Source organism: Solea senegalensis, linkage group LG1 (genome assembly GCF_019176455.1).
Source record: "Solea senegalensis isolate Sse05_10M linkage group LG1, IFAPA_SoseM_1, whole genome shotgun sequence".
Lineage (NCBI taxonomy): Eukaryota > Metazoa > Chordata > Actinopteri > Pleuronectiformes > Soleidae > Solea > Solea senegalensis.
In genome coordinates, this window is record NC_058021.1 from 2,735,592 (window position 1) to 2,756,878 (window position 21,287).

The 21,287-nt window shown below is 38.3% G+C and overlaps 1 protein-coding gene across 1 annotated transcript in view; it reads left to right on the plus strand.

Moving 5' to 3' along the window:
* The window catches only part of tox (thymocyte selection-associated high mobility group box), a 46,983-nt gene that overhangs the window by 11,146 nt on the left and 14,550 nt on the right, over nucleotides 1–21,287 (plus strand). Inside the window, exons 3-5 of the mRNA XM_044039516.1 lie at nucleotides 5,906–5,971; nucleotides 12,063–12,173; nucleotides 16,120–16,404. Coding sequence (XP_043895451.1) covers nucleotides 5,906–5,971; nucleotides 12,063–12,173; nucleotides 16,120–16,404 — 462 coding nt within the window. The remainder of the gene's footprint in view (nucleotides 1–5,905; nucleotides 5,972–12,062; nucleotides 12,174–16,119; nucleotides 16,405–21,287) is intronic.

Here is a 21,287-nt window from a genome sequence, read left to right on the forward strand (position 1 = left end):
GATTGCAAAAAGAATCAAGTATTTTAATAATCGATTAAGATTTCAGATTTTTCAGCTTCTTAAATATGAATATTTTCACGTTAAAGAAATCAATAAAAGGGAATAATTCTGTTTTGTAATCAACATTTTTCAACAAGTACTCAACAATTAAATGAGAAAATAATCAACCGATTAATCGATTATGCCCAGTTGTGCTGTTCCCCCCTCAACCTAATGGTAACAACCCCTAGGATGTTTCATTACCACCAATATCTGCAAATAAATTCACTTTTTGTTTTACACTGTAATGATTTTCCCGCATGCATTTGCGAGTTAAGCTGGTTACCACCCCTTATAATTGTTTTTTTTTTTTTATGTTTTCCAAACTCCTGAAACAACACTGAGCTCATGTTAAGGAACCAGGGAAAATGTCTCCTCTAGAAGAAACATTTACAATGTTTGCTATTGTTGTCATGGAGATAACGAGATAACAAACACCTGCTTCGCTGAATCACACACACATTCTTGTACAGCTTCCTCAGAGAGGACACTCGTAGACATAATGCATGTAGGGCTGCAACCAGTGGTCAATGAATCAATTACTAAATGAGTTGTCAACTGTTTTGATAATAGACTAATTTATCAAACTAGTTTTTTGAAGAATTAAAACAAGTTCCCTGCTTCTTAAATGTGATTTTTTTTCTGGTTTCTTTGCTCCATATAACAAAAAAATTATTTAAACTGTAAAATGATGATTTGTGCACAAAACAAGACATTTGAGAACGTCAACATTTCCAGATGAATTGAAAACGTAATTGACAAGACTAATCGATTGGGAAAATAATCGTTAGTTGAAGCCCTGGATGCATTCACTAGCCTGTTACCCTCTTACCTTAACCATCACGGCTAACTGCCTCACCCATAACCCTTAAACCAAGTGTTAACCCATAAATAGCCCCTCTGAATGTGTGACAGAATGTGAGGACCAGCCAAACTGTTCTCACTTCCTCTTGTATGTACAAACACACACACACATTCACACAGGTTTGGGCAGTTCTTCAATGACTTATTTTCTCAGCTGAAACAAAGCACTACCACTAACCATAACCAGTTTAACCCTTAACCCAACGCTAACCTTATCCCTAAACATTACATTACATTACATGTCATTTAGCTTGTATCCGACTTACAATGAGTGCATTTAAACATTTGGGTACAAATAAGAGTTAGAAGTAAGTAAGAGCTTCAAGTAAGCCAAACTATGAAGTGCTCGTCATAAGTGTCGTCGTCTTAGTCCAGGTAGTCCAGTTGGAAGAAATGTGTTTTTAGTCAGCGGTGAAAGATGGGGAGGCTTTCCGCTGTACGGATGTCGATGGGGAGCTGGTTCCACGAGGTTGGGTGTAGGTTTTGATCATGTCCTGGATGTAGGCTGGACCGGATCCGTTTGACGTAACCAGTTCCTCAGAAATGAGGTCCCCGCAACCCTCTGGTGGAGGATAAAGTGGTAGATGATGGATGGTGGTCTCTCTCTCTCTCTCTCTCTCTCTCTCTCTCTCTCTCTCTCTCTCTCTCTCTCTCTCTCTCTCTCTCTCCCCCCAAACACGGATCTGATCTGTGTTGATTTCTTTGAAGTCAACAGAAATCCATTCTGTGTAGTCAAAGCGGATCATTTCACACACAGACGATTAAAAATAAGCACATGGCAGCAGTTTAACAGCATCTCTATTTGAGACGTTCACTCAAACATACTGTAAGTTCACAACCTCAGCAGACGGCCAGCTAAACATAGACTCTTCTTAAAGGAAGTTCATCTGCACACATGAGAAATAATACAAAAAATTGCATGCTTTTTGGTCGCAGCCGTCGCCTTCACAACATTTGTAACGGTGTATATTTGATATTTCGCGTTTGAAGTTTTAAAAAAAATTCATGTAAAAATGGGACATTCCAACATGGAGGTCAGCTCATCTTTTCATGGCGATTTGGTCTCCTCTGTGTCTCACAAGCAGATTTCCATTGAACACTTAAGTGGTTTATTTTTTTTGTCAAAGCCTGAATGATTCCTGCAATTTAGCTTTGAAAAAAAAAGGAAAGGAAAGGAAATGAGCTGAGATTCGCGTGTGCGTGCGTGAGCTTAAATGAAACCAAGTATCACGGTGGCGCTCTCTTCCCTTTTTTAATTCTCTACTTTAACATTTTCTACGTCCCACTGTCAAGTGTACTTGTGATTTTTGAAAAACGTCTCCTTCTTTTCTCTTCCCTCCAATAAACTGTATTTCTCTCTTTTCCTTTGTCCTTGTTATTCATCCTAATAGTCTCTCTCTCTGTGTGTGTCTCTCTCTCTCTCCCCCTTTCTTCCCCCTTCCTCCACCCTGATCCACTTAGGCAGCTGCTTGTTATTCAAACCTTTGCTTTGCCCCACACACACACATACATGCACACACTCACATGCACGCACACTGAAATGAATAGAAGCAGCAGCCAGAGAGAGAGAGTGAGAGAGAGAGACATGAAGTGGGAGAAATTGGTTTGATAACAAATCTTTTTCTTTTCTCTTTTTCATCCTTTTCACTTCTCTTTACTGTAACTTTTCCCTCTCTCTGAAAGAAAACAATTTTCCAGCAGAATTGTCATCTTTCCATCATTATTTTGTCTAATAGCTGCACCTTCAACCACAATTTAATGCAAAATGTGTTTGTTTTGCATGTTTTTAACTGCAAATTTAAAGCAGTGATGGGACAAAATGCGACAAAATCGCACAACACGCTAAAAAAATAGAAATAAGAAGATGAGAGAATATCAAACAGGCATGATGCATCACACCGTCGCTCGAGCCGCTACATTGCACTAGGGCTGCAATGATTATTAATCAACTGTTTTGGTCATTGATTAACTGGTCTGAGAGTGTTTTGTCAATAATTAGAACGTTAAAAAAAAGTTTTCTGGTTTTTCAGCTTCTTAAATATGAATATTTTCTGGTTTTCTCAACCTATATAGTTTTTTTTAATGTACGATGTCGATTTTAAAAAGTCAAGTGCAGCAGATAGCTGAATTTCTATTTCCTTTGAAGATATGTTTGGCCTAGTCATGTTTTTCTCCCATCTAGGCACAGAATTCTGACTTTAATCTCAGAATTCCGACTGTTTTATTTTATTTTCCAATGTTGTTTTTATATGTAGCTTTTCCATAATTAAAAGACAGACTTTATTGTTAGATATTGGCAATAACTTGCTTGATTAATTGGCCCTGAATGATAAATTGATCTACTTCTGGCTGTGGATGTGTTGATTTATTTTATTTTTAAATGAAATGTTGAATGATGGAGAGAAGAGCTTTGTCTTTTATGTTGACCTGCGGTAAATGTTCAGTGTTGTCTTGTGGTAGGATTTCAGAACTCAGACAAACAGATGAAAAATCACTTTTCCCTTTCGTGTTGTTGACTTGTTACCATTTCATATGAGTTACTGTTGCAGGTAAGGACGCATGATCATCCACATTGTGTGTGTGTGTGTGTGTGTGTGTGAGAGAGAGAGAGAGAGAGAGGTCATTCATGAGACTTTTCTAGCTTTCTGTTGACTCTGTAAACCTACACCTCATTTGCATAATACCCCAGCAGCTGGCGAATGGATAGGGCAGTTACACCTGCCTGTCCACCTGTGTGTTTCTGTGTATCTGTGTGTGCGTGAGTGCACGACTTCACTTCTATCCACCTGTTCAAACGTTCTTGTGTGTTTTTGTTTTGTTTGTCAAGACAATGATTATGTGCCCAGGTCACCTTTGTTACGTGAATATGTTTTATGATCTCAAGTATTTTGTTTTCCTTGTGTGTGTGTGTGAGTGTGTGAGATTTAACTAGTCCTGGTTACAGCAGATGATTTTGCTGATATTCGATTAAAGCTACAAATGCCAGACTGAACACGGTTGACCTTTAGCATTTAAAATGGTTACTGCAGTCCAAAACATTGTAATTCTTGTTCAAAACATTGTAGTTTGTTTGGTTGCCAACATTTATTGCACTTGGAAGCATGGAGCTTCACTCACACCTATATCAAATAAATATCACACAGCTATGGAGACTTAACAGATGACAGGGGGACAATAACAGACAAGATGTATTAAATATCCATCAACAAAGTTTATGAGAGGAAAAAAGAATGCTGGCAGTCCTTGGCTGTAGCTTTCTGCTTTGCCTCCTTGTCTTTGAATATGTCTACTTCCTCTCTGCAGTCAGCCGTCCGTGTTTTTTGTATCTCTACTGCAGCCCCTCATTTGTCTTCTCTGGTTGAGGCATTTTTGAGATGTGTTGCGAGGCTTTTTATGTTTGTCTCAAAATATCTTATGTTGTCCACTGTTTTAATGATATGTTTCTTATATGGAGCAAAGAAACCACATTTAAGAAACTGGAAAAATATTTTAAAAAAAGTATCTGGCAGCTCATAAATAGAGGTGAATAAAAGAAAACAAGAATTATAATAAACATAAAAAAATGGACGTTAAACACACTCCACCCTAAAAAACAATCGGAAAACAATCAACGGCACATTATTGTACAGCCAGTGACATCAGTGCATCTCCTGCATGTGACTGTTTTTTTGTTGCTCAAGTTATAGATGTTGATTGAACAAATGAATTGCAAAGGGGACAAAAGATCTAAAAGCAATTAAGAAGATAAAACGTGTCGTATCGGCAGAAGGTTTCAGAGATGAAATGAGTGTTTGTCTGAGCTCCTGTGAAGAGACGAGAGCTGTGATTACAAAACAACCTGGAGACCACAATCAAGCATTTGTTACAGCAATCCTGCATCTGAAGCTTTCACAAAATACTCAGAAAGACAAACGTCTGGGACTGAAACTGTGGAATTCTCCGGTGTATTAGTTAAGCGTGTGACTCTACCCTCATGACAGTAGCAGGCAGAGCCACAGGTACCTCATGAATGGGTCCTTCATGAGTCCAACACAGGCCGAGTTGACCTGCATCATAAGTCTGATGCATGAAAGTGGTGTTGGAGAGGCAATAGTGAAAAGCACCAAGAGTCTGTTAATAAACCAAACTGATGTCCAGTGATTTATGATAAGTGCGCAGACCTGGTGATCTGTTGTTTAATTGTCTTCCCTTGTGGACACACGATTCCAGCTGGAATTGTTTTAATGCTGCGGCTGCACAATTATCCTTCAAACCTTTTAGTGGTTTTATTACCCCAATTTGGGGAAGTCATTTATTAATTACGTACACGCTCCCCATGGACTGCTAATCTTACTGTAAGTGGGTAGGGTTTCAGAAGAAATGCAACACAGCAATACCGGACCACAACAGTGGACAGTGACATTGGAGATTCTATATAAATACTTAAACTAATTGACATTTGGTGCAAAATAACCTGATGGACATGAGCGACTAGTCGATCTACATCGTCCAAATGATCTTATTTTAATAATTTATTGACGTGTGATTATTTTTTCATCATTTATTTACATATATACATACATGCATGCATATTTAACTATGTCTGCAATTAATGATTATGTTGGTATACAGCAACTCGGACTGCAATACAAAACAAAAAGCTGTAGTTATCGTCCTAAATCCTTTTTTTGGCGTTGTTTTTTTAAAAATAACTGACTAATCTTAGCAACCCCACTATTCAGACCCATTCACTTTTTCCTGTCGTACATTTTAAGTCCAGTAAATGTAAATGACTTACATATAAGTCCACAATCTATCCGCCATCGTGACTTTTCATTCAGAGATAATTTTTAACCCTTGATTTTCCATGTCTGAAGCACACACACACACATGTGGCTGGAGTGGCTGTTACCCAGCAATCTGTTCCCTCCGCTTCCACTTATTGTCTCCGCACTGACTGTTCTGTGTTTGCTGTGTTTTATAGTTTGTTGACATTGTTGCTCTTGCTTTCTGTTCCCTCCAGGTGGACGGGGACACCATGTTCCTGGGTATGCCAGAGTCAGGCCTTGACTTCGCCTCCACCAATCAGGTTAGTGTTTATGTTTGTACTGCTTTGTTTTTCTCATGTGTGTGTGTTTGTGTGTGTACATGTCTGTAGTAGGCTGTGAGGACAGATTTGTGTTTCAAACCTATGTTTGAGGACATTTTGACTCTTTTGAGGACAGTTTGGCAGGTCATCACAACTTTAAAGGGCTTTTTGAGGGTTAGTTTTGGGTTTAAGGTAAGGGTTAGGGTTAGGCATTTAGTTGACGGCACTAAGACGGCTGTATAAGAATGTGTGTGAGTAAGCTCAGCGTGCCCTGTGAAGTAGTTTCCTTGACATTTCCTTGTGTCTGTTTGTGTTGTGAGTTATTTTCTAAAAGGGAGCAAATTACTAGTGAATATGTTCCCCCATTAAATGTTGTACATCTCTTCCAAAAATTAGTTTTATATCTGTGTGCTCAGAATTCACAAATATATCTATACTTTTCTTATTTCCTGTCCACAGAGTGTTGTGTTCAAGTTTGTGACACAACTTCATCCACGTACACAATTCCATTCATGCTAAATTGAGGCTCCATGTTGGTCTGGTCATGTTTGCCTGAACTACTTTCCTAGTTGGAGCATGCACAGTCATCCACATAGGGTTCATATATGCTGTTGTGGACATTTAAAGTGTGTGGACCTCAGTGAATTTAATTTTAGACATTTATAAACTCTAATATTATTTGGGATGGGTTTGGAGAAACATATGGACATTCGTCATTACAGTCCCTGTTGGTGTAATGGTCAGGTGTCCCAATACTTGAGTCCATATAGTGTACCTGTTACTCTGTGGTCAGTACTGAAATATGCGCTAATGGTGCTGCTTCCAATACTTATGCTACTTTTAGTGGAACTTTATTGCCATTCTCCAATTCCTAGCTCTTAAACGCTAATAATGACAAAGCTGAGTCATGTGATTAGATCCAGCCATCATGGCAGGGAAAGAACTCGTACATTTGTGCAGAAAATATTGCTAATATGGAGTGACTTGTATCATGTAAAAAGGTTAACAGTATGAAGGACACTCTTCATTGAGTAGTGTCAATAAGGGAATTGGTGGCAGTGTTATTAAACTTTGGAGTTTGTAGACTGCACTATACATTTAAAACTGTTGTGTTTAGTAAAGCGCAGATGGAGAACTTAAAGTACAGTTATTCATACATTCACACACTCTATCCTGCCCAGATTATTTTTCACTGTAATGGATGAAAAAATATAATATCCACATGAGATTTAAGTTGATGCTTCCTTGAAGATCATTTGATGGTGCTGCACGGCGTCTTTGAGCTGACCTCTCAGCTATTTTAATCTTCTCCGTTATTTCCAGTAGCATCAAACAAACTTTTCCTGTCATCCTTTTCCACAAATCAATATCACTAACTGCAGTTACCACCTGAGGCACATGAACCATTACAATGATTTTCTGTCTCCAGGCTTTCTCTTTTTTTTTTTTATTCCACAGAAAGTGCTCCTCCTCCTTAGATGATCCAGTACTCTGATCCAGGACTTTCACTGGAAACTGCTTTCATAGAATCATTCAGAATTAGAGAAACTTTCATTTAACTTTCACTTGTTTTTGATCACGTCAACTAGGGATGGCTTTAAAATGTGTTATTGGATGTTGGCAAACATGCCAAGATCCCCTGATATGAATGACGGTAGGCTGAATATGCTGCTACCTCCTTGACTTCTATGCTTACGCCCTCACTGACTATCATTATTTTAATGTTTATTTATTTTATAAACTGAAAGTTTTCTGGGTGCAGGGAAAAACATACCTCAGTATTGGTTGCTAACCCAAGCGATCAAGCAAAAAGTCCAATATGCATCCCTTACGTCACATTATTTACTTCTAAAGTAATTGAAACATAAATTATTAACTACTTATGATGTTATCTGATGAGTCTGATGTTTCATCCTCTTACCTACATTTCAGTAATTATGTTCTTAGACTATCGCAAAGTCGACTTTGGGCGTTGTTCTTCTTCCTTTGCCATTACCCTAAGTACATATAAAAGTCTTGTTCTCACACTTAAAGGAACATAAAAGTTGCTGTTTTAAAGCGATTACACACATAAACAGACATATTTGTGAGTATATCATGAAAAAACAGCCTGCTCTGGTGCTCATGTTCCTTGACATGTCACAATTATTAGTTCTAACCATGATTTTTGAACTATGCTTCTTTTGCTATGGCATAATGGGAAATAGACGTCAAGACATAAATCATATAGCATATTTATGGCATAAAGCAGAAGAAAATGTAATCATTAATCATAATTATACTGAGGTCAATTTCATGATTGTGGCAGTGTCTAATGTACCATGGTGGTAGCTGTCTATTCACTGCTAAAGGTGAATACATGAACACACTTTAGGCTCTCAGGTTCTGATGGTTGATGTCAGAATGTATGCGTTTTTAAAATGAAAACAGAGTAGTACGGATGTACTGTTTCAGTATAATGACCGATGTGAGGATGAAATCCCTTTTAGATTACCCAACAAGAGCCCTGCAATCAGCATTGTGCGTCAAACACAGTTTTACTGTCAGTAATACAGTTCATGTGCTTTGTATTCTCTGTATTTTTTTTAGATGCCAAGTGAGGCCTCTTGGGAGTAAGATGTGTGTTTGCCGGTACAGAATTACCTCACTGCCAAGCCCATATTAATAAGAAACAGCATGATAAATTATTCATAAAGTACAATATAGAGAATATTTTTGTGGTATAGGAAAATCTCCGTTTGATGTTTTATTCATAGTGTTGTGCCATCAGGAAATTGGGCAGTTGTGTGTGGAATAAGAATTTAGATTTATTTATTTTATTTTATGTCTTAAAATAAATTACCTTTGACATTGTAGTGATGAATGTGAGCAGTTTTGAGTCCAGGCTGACCCTTGTGCGTTTGAGTCGTTACTGGAACAGCAGCTTAAGTCTTTGTGTCAAAGGTGAACCATGGCGGTTAAAGGGAGAAAGAGAGAGAGAAAGAGAGGCTAAGCACTGTGAAAGCAAGAGAGATTCAGCCTAAAAAGCCTGAAAACATTTTCATATATTCATCGACATTCATTCAATCATTTATTTATTAGAGGATGGGATTGAGTGAAGACAGATTTGAATTTTGATCTCACTGTGTTGAACCATTGATGTATGGATATCAGCTGATATCAGTGACAAAACATTCTAGACTTACGTTATTGGAAGATGGAAGTTTTTAATCCAGTCACAACAATTATTCACACAAACAAATTTGGCTGTGGTCTTGACCAAGTCTGTTATGTGGAGTGAAATTGTCATACCAATAAGATCCATATTTGGCATGACTGATTAAACTGATACTTTTTTCATTTTAACTGCTACCTCTACAAGAAAAAACTATTCCAAATCATGGTATTATGACATGTTTACAAAACAAACTAATTAAAATGGCAAGATTTTTGGCCAAATTCACCACAGTGCTGTTTTGTCACTAATTGTATCTTAATCAAATAACTGCAGTGTCTTTGGATTTGGATATTGCACTAGGTTATTAGAATCAGAATTGCATTTATTGCCAGGTACACAATAAGAGAATGCTTTTTTCTGGTCATTGGTGCAAAACAAGAGCAAAAATCCCCAATAAATAACAGAGCATAATAAAAATAAACATATTATACATGTGTGTCAGCCCCAGTGATGCCTGAAGCTCTCTGAGCAGAACTTCTAGAATATGTAGAACATGTACTCTGCAGATAGACATCCTGCTGTCTTTAAGAGTTGCAGAATGCAGCCTGGTAACATTATTACATATTTAACTATCAAACACACACAGTCTCCCCCTCTCCTCTCTCTCTCAAACCAGTCAAAGCAGACGCCTGAATTTAATTTATCTCTACAGCTGTCAAACGCACAAATCTCAGACATGGGTTCAAATTGAGAAAACACACAGGGAGCGTTATTTAAGCTGTAGTCTGTGTGTGTAGCTTTGAAATATAAAAACATGTCCGTTACATTCAAATCATCAGCTCCACACAACTCTCTCTGTGTCACTCAGTGATTGTGTATACAGTAGATCTCGTGTTACGGAGGATGGTGGTGCCAGAAACATTGAGACAGCTGCAAACGGGATGGAGGTGAACATAAACGGGAACGAGTGAGAAGACCCACAAGTTTCAGTAGTGAATTCTCCAAAAGCTCGGACGCTCAGCAGTGTGATGGGATAATCACTTCTCCCTCCTCTGCGGTACCTCTGTATACACACAGGTGCTCCCTCACTCAGGGCTGATGCAGCATATCTGTGCTCACAAAGACCTCACAGAGGCAGGAAAATAACATCAGCAATATTCCTATGGCCCTATGCGTGAATTTATGAGGGGTGATGTCCGGAGCATCCTGTCGCTGAAGCAGAACCGGTGTTTTCCATGGTAACTGGACGCTAATCACCAAGAGCAATTGTAAAAATGAAACAAGTGGGAACATGAACCTGTTACATCTCAAGAGAGACATCATGTGATCATTCATTGCTTTATCTACACAGTACATTTTGAAGTGTGAAAGTACAGTAACACTAAAAGTGTCAATTCAACACTAATTCTGACCATGATGTGTTCAAAGTCTCTATTACTCAAAGTAAATAGTTTCCCCTTTTACTGTTATTTAACAGGGTGGGTCAAACATCGATTTGGCGATATATACAGTATCACCATTATTCCTGCCAATATGATAATTGATACACCAGGGCAAATATTGATATTTAATCAACAAATGAAGGCACTCTAAAGTAAACAGTCTCTGCCAGTTTCACTCGCTGGCCGTTGCTTTGTCATGTCTCCTCATGGTGGCGCTCCTCAAACGAATGCGGGAAACTTGGGTGGAAGATACCTGACTGAAGAGGGAGTTAACTGTGGGATAATGGCGGAGAATGCTACGTTAAGAGATGCTCCGTCCACATTCAATACATAGTCTTTACGAACTTTGTTCTCCATGTTGTGAATAAGAAGAGAAATCCTGCACTTTTAACTTTTCATGGATGTTTTATTGAAAAGAGGAAGGACAGATTGTTATTTATTTAAAGGCAGACAAAGAGCTGAGTCAGAGTCTTAGTGTTCCACATCACCAAGCCTGGGTCTTGGTTTCAACATCAGGTGATTTACAAACGACATCATTTTTCAGGTGCGCCTCCAGGACTAAGGTGCATAGGCAAAGTCGTATGTCATCACTGTACCTGCTCTTAGCTTTTGATGATGAGATTCAACAACATGTTAAACATGAATGACGCGTTTTTATTATTGTACCTTTCAAATACTAGTTTAACTAGGTGTACTTGATGAGGAGGAATGATATCTGGTCTCATGAAAAGGCTTTGACATCCACATCAAACTGCCTGTGGAGCAGGTGGGCCTAAGGAGATATGAAGTAGATATGAGGCTTGGCCAAGCCGCTGTATGTTTGCACTGTATATATGATTCGGAAATGTTTTATTTTCCTTCATTTTTATTTGACACATACTTTTATTTGGTATTGTGTTTTTATTGTATTATGTTGCCTTGTTTTTTTTCCACCTTCACCTTGTAGAGAAGCCGCTGCCTATAGTGTAATGAAACTAAACTGTATTTCTGTGAGAATTGGGGATAAAAGCAGTTGTCAATATCGAAAGATATTCAGAGATATGTTTCCCTTGGTGTAATTTGACTAAGAATTGTTTGATTACAATCTATGAAGCATTTAAGGCCTGAATATCATGCCCCCCCCCGGAGCTCCAGAGGTTCCCTGACCCCAATATGAGAACCTACTTTATGTTAGTGACAGATTGTCATTGTCTGTGAGTCTTCGTGATTTATCCAAACCTCATCATTAACATCAGTGTTGAGTTTACCACAAGAACGTTCCCCCAACCTTTGTCAAATGTAACAGTTTATTGATGATAATCTGCTGTGTGTTAGTAACTGTGTGGTCAAGGGCTTGTCAATAATGTCTCTCTCTCCCTCTCTCCCTCTCCCTCCCTCCCCGTTGCTTTGTCTGTGCTCTTGTTTCATGACCTTTTTAATTTGACCTCTGATCTCTTCCTGACCCATGGGCCTGTTTGAACCTTTGTTTTTCCTTTGTGATTCTTCCCCACAGTTCCGTGTGCCACAGCCCCCTCACCCTCTCAGCAAGGTGTCGCCGCAAAACCAACCCTCGCAGCACTGGAGGAGGGACACACACATGCATGATACACACCGCCTGCCATGGGTAAATGCAGACACACTAAAAACAAAGGGCCTCGAGATTCATACTTTTCAAACTGGGAGACTTTGCCATTTTCATGTACAAGCTATGTCCCTGTCTTATCCTCAGTGTATATCACAATAAAATTGTCATCAATATCACAAAGCAAGCAGATCCACTTTTCTATGTTGATAAGTGCATTAAAATGAGAAAAAATAATGGGACAAAAAGAAATCATCAAAAATGTGTGATTAATATTTTATTTTAATTTAGTCTCTTCTGTAGTAAAATTTACTTAATATATTTTATACTCATTGAGCAAAATAAATCAACATAACAAAAATAACAGTTTCTAAAGGTGGCCAGCATAGAAGTCTAGGAGGTAGCAGCTTATTTGTCGATATCAGATAGTTTTAAAGCCAATATCTGCCAATACCGATATAATAATGCCCATAATATTGTCAATCTCTAATTTAATCCATATAATATCTGTAATCTGTATCTTACATTGATCCTAGTCCAACAGACATCGACAGTGTCATGAAGATAAAAGTTGTGAGAAAAGTTTTTGCCAAGAAGTAGCCGATGTTGACAACATTAGTCTTTCAAGAAGCTCCCAGTGCACAGGGAACAAGCTATTGAACTGACATGAATGGGGGAACAGAGGGAGGGAGGGAGGGGTAATTTATGTAGAATTTGAAGAAATGATAGTGAGAGTAGACACAGAAGGGAGAGAGCAGAGCAGTGGGTGTCAACGAGCAGGACCATGAAACACACAGGTGTTTATTCGTGGGTATTTTTATGTAGGAAGAGGAAACGATTTCAAAGTGAAGATAACTAACTTTTTGACCAGGTGTCGCACCACGAAGAAACCGAATCACTTGCTTCTTGATTACAAAACAGGACAAGAGACCTTGGTGGATGAATCACAAAGACGATAACAAAGAAACGCCTCCATTTACACGTGAACTTTTGTGACATGTGATACAGCGCTATTGTGATATTCACTGTTTCCACTTCTTTTACCGTGGTGCCAGTAAAAACAAAGCAAAAATATGTTTTATAGGCATGGCTCCAATGACCAATATCACAGCCTCTAGTGCCGATATAAGTCCGACTCAGTCCCTGTTTTTCTGTATTTCTTTTCAAATGCGTCCACCTGTCTCACATGATCACTCACATTCATGTGTCTCTCTTTACATCCTGTGCTTAAGGAATCGTATACATTTTGGATTTTATCCAAGTTTAAGTTTTCCTCTGACGATGTGCGATTTTTACACAACTAACTACTTAACTAACTAATTACTAATGCGGCTTTAGTGAGTATTTTCAGAAGCAGGAAAGTGCGTGTTGTTCATGGAACATAAACTACATGTGAAGATGAACTGAAACATTTTAGAAAACCAATAGATTTGACTGTATAGATGCATAATCACTAATGAGTCAGCGTCACGACACTCCTGCACTCAAACTCGCGTCAAAATTAAAACTTCCCTTTGGGAATAATTTCAGCCCATGTGCCGTGGCGCCTGAAATGATTGCATTTGCAGTCTTAGAGTTGCCAGGAATATCATAAAATACAGTACATGAAATGTTAGTGCTCTCTTAAGGATGGTTACGTGTGCTCAGACAATAAAGTTACCAAAAGGCGCAGGCAACACGAGCCAAGTTTCGCTAGGGTTAGCAGCTAAAACTCGCTCCACCAATGACAAGCTGTTGTCTTTTAAAGGGATATTCACCCACACAGACTACTGAGATACTGAATGTATCCAATCTAAATCCAATTAGGGGGAAAAAAACACACTTGTACAGCTAAGAGTTGTGCATTAAGGGTAAAAAAGTCAAACAATGTAGCTGTTCGCTCTATGTAACAATAAAATACTTCATGCTTTGTATACACACACGGTGCTTTCTAAACCTTTGAGGTCATTTATGAGATTTAATCTAGGGATGCATGATATTGGACCTTTTACCGATATCTGATATGCAGATACATCAAGAGTTTTTCCCTGTGCCCAGCTGCAGACATCATTTAGTCTCTTCTGTAGTAAAATGGATGTAATGTTTTTCATACTCATGTCACTGCAGATGTAGATACACATTTTCCTCATTGAGCAAAATAAATAAACAGTTGTAGAGGGTAGCAGCATAGAAGTCCAGTATAATACATAAAGCCAATATCTGCCAGTGTGGATATCCTGCCGATAATATCGTGCATCCCTAATTTGATCCATTCAGTATAATGGTGATACCATGTAAATGCCCAAAATTACAGAACAAGTGAAGAATGGACCAAACATCTGACCATGTGAGCCGTCCGTGTCTGCTTTAGTCTGTTTGAGGTTCTCTTTAAATCTATATCTTATTTATTTAGTTTGTAAATAAACTAATTAAACACACACACACATTTCATTTTAAAGCGGTCAAACGATGGTGGTTTTCTCCACTGTGGCTGCTCGTTGCATGGCGAGTGTGTCATACGTCATACACAACACAAGTCATGCAACTCATAACGCAACACTGCACCAGGGTGTGAGATGGATAGGGAGGGTGGGAGGGAGGGAGGGAGTGACCGAGGAAGAAGAAGGAGGAGTGAGCGAGATGAAAGAGAGAGACTGAGGATGAGATTAGAAAGAAGTGAGCGGGCAGAAGAGAAGTGGAGGGAAAAACGCTGGAGAGAAATGAAGAGCAAAAAGAGTGTGGCCAGCCAAGCAGAAAAGGCTGTCATTCTCTATAAAAGATCTCCTCTGTCAGATTAGTATGAGAGGGCTTCTCTAACACGGCCTCTCCCTTCGCCCTCAGGTCTCTCACTTTTCCCTCGCATGATTCTCTCACTCCATTTCCTCCTTCATGTCGTCCACTCGTTTGTCTTTGCCGTCTGGAATTCTTCATTATGTGCAGGATTGTTTTCCCCTTTGTGTGTCAGATTAGCACTTGGTGCTTTTTAACACTCCAAGAGCCACCTATGGGTATTCTCTCAAACAAGTGGGATTTGTATGTATTAATTACTGTGTTGTGATTCATAAGGCTGTCTATCAGGCTGGGAATATAATTAGTGATAATTAGCCTGTGATGTTGAGGCGCTCGGGCTGAAGATGAGCGACGACATGACACAACACAGAGTTGTGACGTTCTGACGTGATGGTGACAGGCAGGTCTTCCATCTCTGGAAATCAACTCCAAGTTCAGACTCTCGTGATTTGTGTAGAAGTAGATGATCTTTTTACACACCATTAAGGCTGCAGCTAAGGGTTGATGATGGATTCATTACTTGATTAATCCATGAGTTGTTTGATCTGTAACATGTTCAATAATGTTGATTGGTGTTTCCCTGATCTCAAGATGGTGATGTCCTCAAATTAAAAATATAACATTTGAATGATTTCTTTGTTATATGCAGCGAGAAAAGAGAAAATAGAGACATTTAAGAAGCTGAAAATGGCTCAGATAGATCCATCGATTATTAGGGAATAGGAATGGCACCATACCCCTTTTATTGTGTCGGTTCCGATATCAGTCTGATAGATTTTAGATCTTTGGAGCTGTTGTAGTGTGACAGTCTGTGCCCAGTGAAGCATGTGATATATATGTATATAGGATTTTTATCTGATCTAGTGATATTGACCAGTATGGGACTAATACTAAGTATCAACACAGTGAGTTAAATCAGCCCAGAACTAAAGATGAGGATGAACATCTTCAAACTTATTAACTAAGCTAACTAACTGTATCATCACAGAGTCAGTAACAAGAACAATGTGTTGAACAAGGTTATAAACAGACATGGCTTCTTTATTTGTACTTGGACCTCAGTGCTGTATAGAATTATAAATAAAAGACATAAAAAGCTCACACGAGGCAATAAAATACATCTGAAATAAGTTAAAATACATAAAATGTGAGTTAAAATGAACAGTGGTACAATAAAACCTGAAAACAACTCAACCTGTGTCTCTGTGTTTCTCTGTAGTCCTACTCAGTAGGTGGTTTGGGTGACGACGACTTCAACATCCCACCAATCACCCCTCCGACCCTGCCAGACCACATGCTCCCCCCTCACCTCCCTCACGATTCCCCCTCTGGACCGTACCACCCCCTGGACCCTCCGCCCAGCTCGGCTCCACACCACCTGTACCAGCTGCAGGGCATGGACCTGCCCGGGATGCCCGGTGGCCAAGATGGAGGCACTATGCTGAACCAAGATGGCGGCACATACAGCCCAGATGGCGGCCCGATGACCAGCACACTGTCTGTGGTAAGTGGTCGTAAAATTACATTTGTGTGGAATGGCAAAAAATATGTAATTAAAGGAATAGTTTAGGTTTTTGGTTTTTTTACCCAATAAACACTTTATCTCACCATTAAACAGCCTTTGAGACTGGAAACTTAGGTTTGTGTGACTTTAAACTGTTGCCCAGTGTTCCATGAAATGTCAAAAGATGTTAAAAAGTTTGTTCAGTTTTGACCACAAACCAAAGATATTTAGCTTTTCTGGTTTCTTTTCTTTTAAATAGCAAAAAAAAAAAAAATATTCACATTTAAAAAGTGAAAACTTCAGTTCAAATGTTGTTTATTTGAAGGATGTAATTTAATGTTTATATCTTTGAAAAAGAGGAGTAGGATAAAATAAAATAACTAATTTCTTCCTTATCCATTAAATAAATGGCTACAAATGCATGTAAACCCCAAATACTTATACACATGACTGATCCAAAACTTATGTACAACCCACATTATGTACATTATATACATTCTAAATGAATTGAAAATCCAAATATCCAACCTGTGCTAAGATATAAAAAAGAACAGTGAAGGCACAAAGCATATATATATATATATATATATATATATATATATATATATATATATATATATATATATATATATATATATATATATATATATATATATGTATATATAGAGAGAGAGAGAAAGACAAAGTAGTAATTGATTAATAGTCAATGTATCAATAGATGGATGAATAGCAGGTGGATTATTACTTTGTGTCGTCCTCTAACGTCCTTTGCCTTTACTTCCTGTAACAGCCGAGAGAAACAGTATTTTAAACTCCACTCTTTAATATTTTATTCACTTCAACTCTTTGTGAAATATGATATTGCCCGGAGCCCTGTTATTTGAAAGCCAATCAAAAGCAGCAGGCCGATGTGACATTTGCTTCATATTTTAAGTCTCTCGTTTCACAGTAAAGTGAAATTCTTGCTTTTAGCTGTGACATTTAGATGTGGCTAACTGTGTCATACAGTTACAAAAAAAAAAATCCAGACACGAGAGTTAGGATTACTTCAACTGTCACACAAACTCGCTATGCATGAGGTGGCAGAGGTGTGTGTGTGTGTGTGTGAGAAACACAGAGCAGATTATTAATAATGAAACTTTATTTTCCCCACCCCCTCCCACAGTTTGCTCTGTCAGTCTGTCTGCATCTTCATAATAAATCTGCCTGTTAAAATAAGTGTCAGTGTGAATCGTCATGATCAGATCTCAGCCCGCTTTCTTTCTCTCCTGATGAATTACAATCACCGGCGACGTTTAATAACTTTTAATTAAATTCAGATTTCTTTTCATTTGGTTGTGACTCGCCTGTCTCCTAAATGTTTTACAGCGCTGAGCTGACGATTTCATAACCTGACGGAGAGCTTCTATTCTCCGTCTCTGTGCGTCTCCGCCCTTCTCTACCTTCTCTCTCTCTCTCGCTCGATTTTATATTCTCATTCGAACATACATTTACTGCCAGCCCATGAATTATGGTTGCCTAGCAACCATGTCTGGCTCTAAAGAGGGTGGGTTGGGGGGCTATGAAGGTGTGTGTGTGTGTGTGTGTGTGTGCCTGCCTCTTTAGGATCTTTTCTGGCATAAACACTGACCTTGTCAGCACTAGTAGTTCTCATCATAGAGACCAAAACCTGGTCCTAGTGAGGCAGAACTGCATTTCTGAGGACTTGGTTAAGTTTAGGGCTAAGATTTGAGTTGTAGGTAAAGTGTTAGTCATGAATCGGTTACAGTTAACCTCTGGGATAAGGCTTTTTTTTTAGTGTGTCCAAATGAGTGAAAGTCAATGCGATGTCCTGTGTGTGTATGTGTGCGTGTACTTGTTTTCATTACCTTTTCAGCACCAGTAGTCCTCATGGGGACCACAACCCGTTCCTAATGAGGCACAATCCCCATTTCTGAGGCTCTAGTTGAGGTCAGATGTGATCTGTGGTCATAGGTTAAGGTTAGGGAGGGTTAAGGGTCAAGCTGGTTATGGCTAAGGTTTTGTCGGACTGTCCAAATGAATGGAAGTCAATGCAGAGTTCTCACAGAGCTGAAAGATTTGGGGGAAATTTGTTTTTAGATTTTTCTGTAGGGAGCCCTAAAATATACATACATATAATATATATATACATATAGATATAATATTTATGCACTGTGTAAACACATACATGCTCATAAATGTTTTACCTACCTTGGATTTTTGTCGTTTTTCTGTCCGTAAATCAACTTAAAACCACAATTAACTTCTACTTTCCCAGGTGCAAAACCTAATCTTTGATGACGTGACATTTATTGAGATAATTATCAATATGTAAGACTTTTGTATCCCGATGAGGTTTTTGGTTATATTGCCCAAGCACAAGATATTTAATATTTAATACATAATCGAAAATATAGGCATTATATGCCTGTAGTTTGTTGTATTTATATCTTTATTTATTAATACTATTGATTTCTTTAGTGAGTTTGAAACATGGCTGCATTGAATGCTTTATTTCTCAACTGAATATCATGTTATATGTTACATATAAATTAATATGTGCACAGATAGTGCTTTTGAATGAATGTTATGTCCCTGCATCCTGAATGGTGATGGCATGTCAGTGGTTATGCTTACAAAAGGAGGTCTATTTCCTTATAGAAATGTGTGTCGTCCCTGGTGCTAAAACATTGTGTTATAGTTGTTTTATGATACAGTAGTGAACATTAGGGGCTCCATACGATTGTGATTTGATTTACGACATAATTCAGGTTCTGTTTATTAGTCACTGTGTGTCAGATGTGAAGCGTAATGGAGCTTAAACACACACAACGCTCACAATATGAGCCACTATATACTCTTATGTGTGGACTTTTGACATTTTGAATGTGTGTGTATTACAGAGCAGTTTAAAACAAAACAACACTTTCTTTAAAAGTGATCAACCGTTAAGCATCGAGTTCTAACATGTGCGAAACCTGTCTTGTCTCTGTCTGTGTGTGTGTGCGTGCGTGTGTGCGTGTGTGTGTGTGTGTGTGTGTGTCTGAACACAATGTTCCAGGTGAGAAAAACGCTCTAATACAACCAGTAAAGCCTGATTTCTACTCCACTGTGGGACACAGAAAAAAAGTGTTGCTTGACATTTTGTATATACATATATGTAAATATATATATACATATATATGTGTGTGTGTATATCTATATATGTATATATATATATATATATATATAGATATATATATATATACACACACATGCATACAAAAGGGGCACTTTTTTACAAGCAGAGACAAGTGAAAGATTTTGCTGCAGAATTAAGTTTTGTCAGGCAACAAAGTGTCGAGTGATGGTGTATATCGTCCTGTGTATATTGTTCATATAAATATATATATATATATCTACATATATATTCCTAATATACGTGGTGTATTCAGCGACATAGACCATTTATTTACCACCTTTAATGTGAATAAAGCAGGAGGAAATGTTGTGATAGACGGAGGCTGCGGCTCAAAAACAAACAGACTGTGTTGCTAGGCAACTTACATGTTGACGATGCTCTCCCCTGTACACCTTTCATTTGTTGGTTGCATTCACCTGTGTGAGCATCATTTTGGTGCACTAAACACAGTGACTTAGTTCTCCACTCTCTGCTCCAAGTCCAACTTCTCTGTTCAGTTTGCATCGTCCTTAAGAAAAAGAATAAGCAGTCCACCTGGTTCTCATCCTATTAATGAGAAGACTAAAAATAACCGTTAAAATAAGAGTCGACGTGATCGCGGGGAAACGTCACGTGCAGGACGCTGCGTGGTGAAAAAAAGGTCAGTAACATAATGTGCTAGAATTAAATCAGGTTTATCAGAGAATTTAGAGAGTCTGCTTTTTCAGGAGTGTGGACATACAGCAGCCAGGATTTAAATATTCAACTTAACTCCACTCGCCTTTATTTAAACAGATACTTCATGAGCCTACATTGGTGCTTTTTATTTTTTGTAATTGTTAACAGGGCTGCAGCTATTGATTATTTTCATAATCAATTATTCTGTCAATTATCACAAAACACTCCTTTTTTTCTAATTCCATGGAACAAGTAATCATAATAATAGTAATAATTAAAAATCAATGAAACAATATATGGGAATTACTGACACTGCATTCCAACTATTAGAGCCACTGACCATAAGAGCAGTAAGTATTCAGCATTACCTGCATTTTCTCCAGTTTCTCTGTTTTATCCGTGAGCAGCGTTACTGAAAAAGTAAAGGATGTTTTTAAATTAAAACATTCTGGAAATGTAAAGCAGGTATTATTTTATTTTGGTGATAAACTGAACTGGATTCAGGATTGAACGGTCGATAGAAGTTTATTGACACAGTGTGAAACTCTGTGGCCTTGGTGGAGGTTTGTGCTCAACAAGGACAAATTACAATTACATTTCTGCACTTTTCATATTGAAATCCCATCATTAACCACAGTCATGTGAAGATGTGACCCGACTAAAGATGAAGTTCCGATTAAAGCGCTGAGTCATTCATCTCTCAGGCACGAGGGGCTCCCCCTCTGTTATTCTGTGACCCCTAAAAGGAAAATCCGACTTCTAATTTTACCCATTGTCTACGTGTTTATTTCCAAAACTCAGCACGGCGCTGTCTGACCCTGCCATTTATTTTTATTCTTGTAAACTGCTGGTGATGTTAGAGCCTGACCCAGTGCAATTACAGCTGAAAAATATTTCCATTCTTTAAATGTATTCTCCTGCAGTTTTATTGTCACAAGTTTATGTTTTAGAGTTAGAGGTCATCCCAATGGTCCTACAGGTTAATAGTCACCATAAAGTGAAATAATAATATACATTATAACCTATATAATGTTTTTTTCTCCAG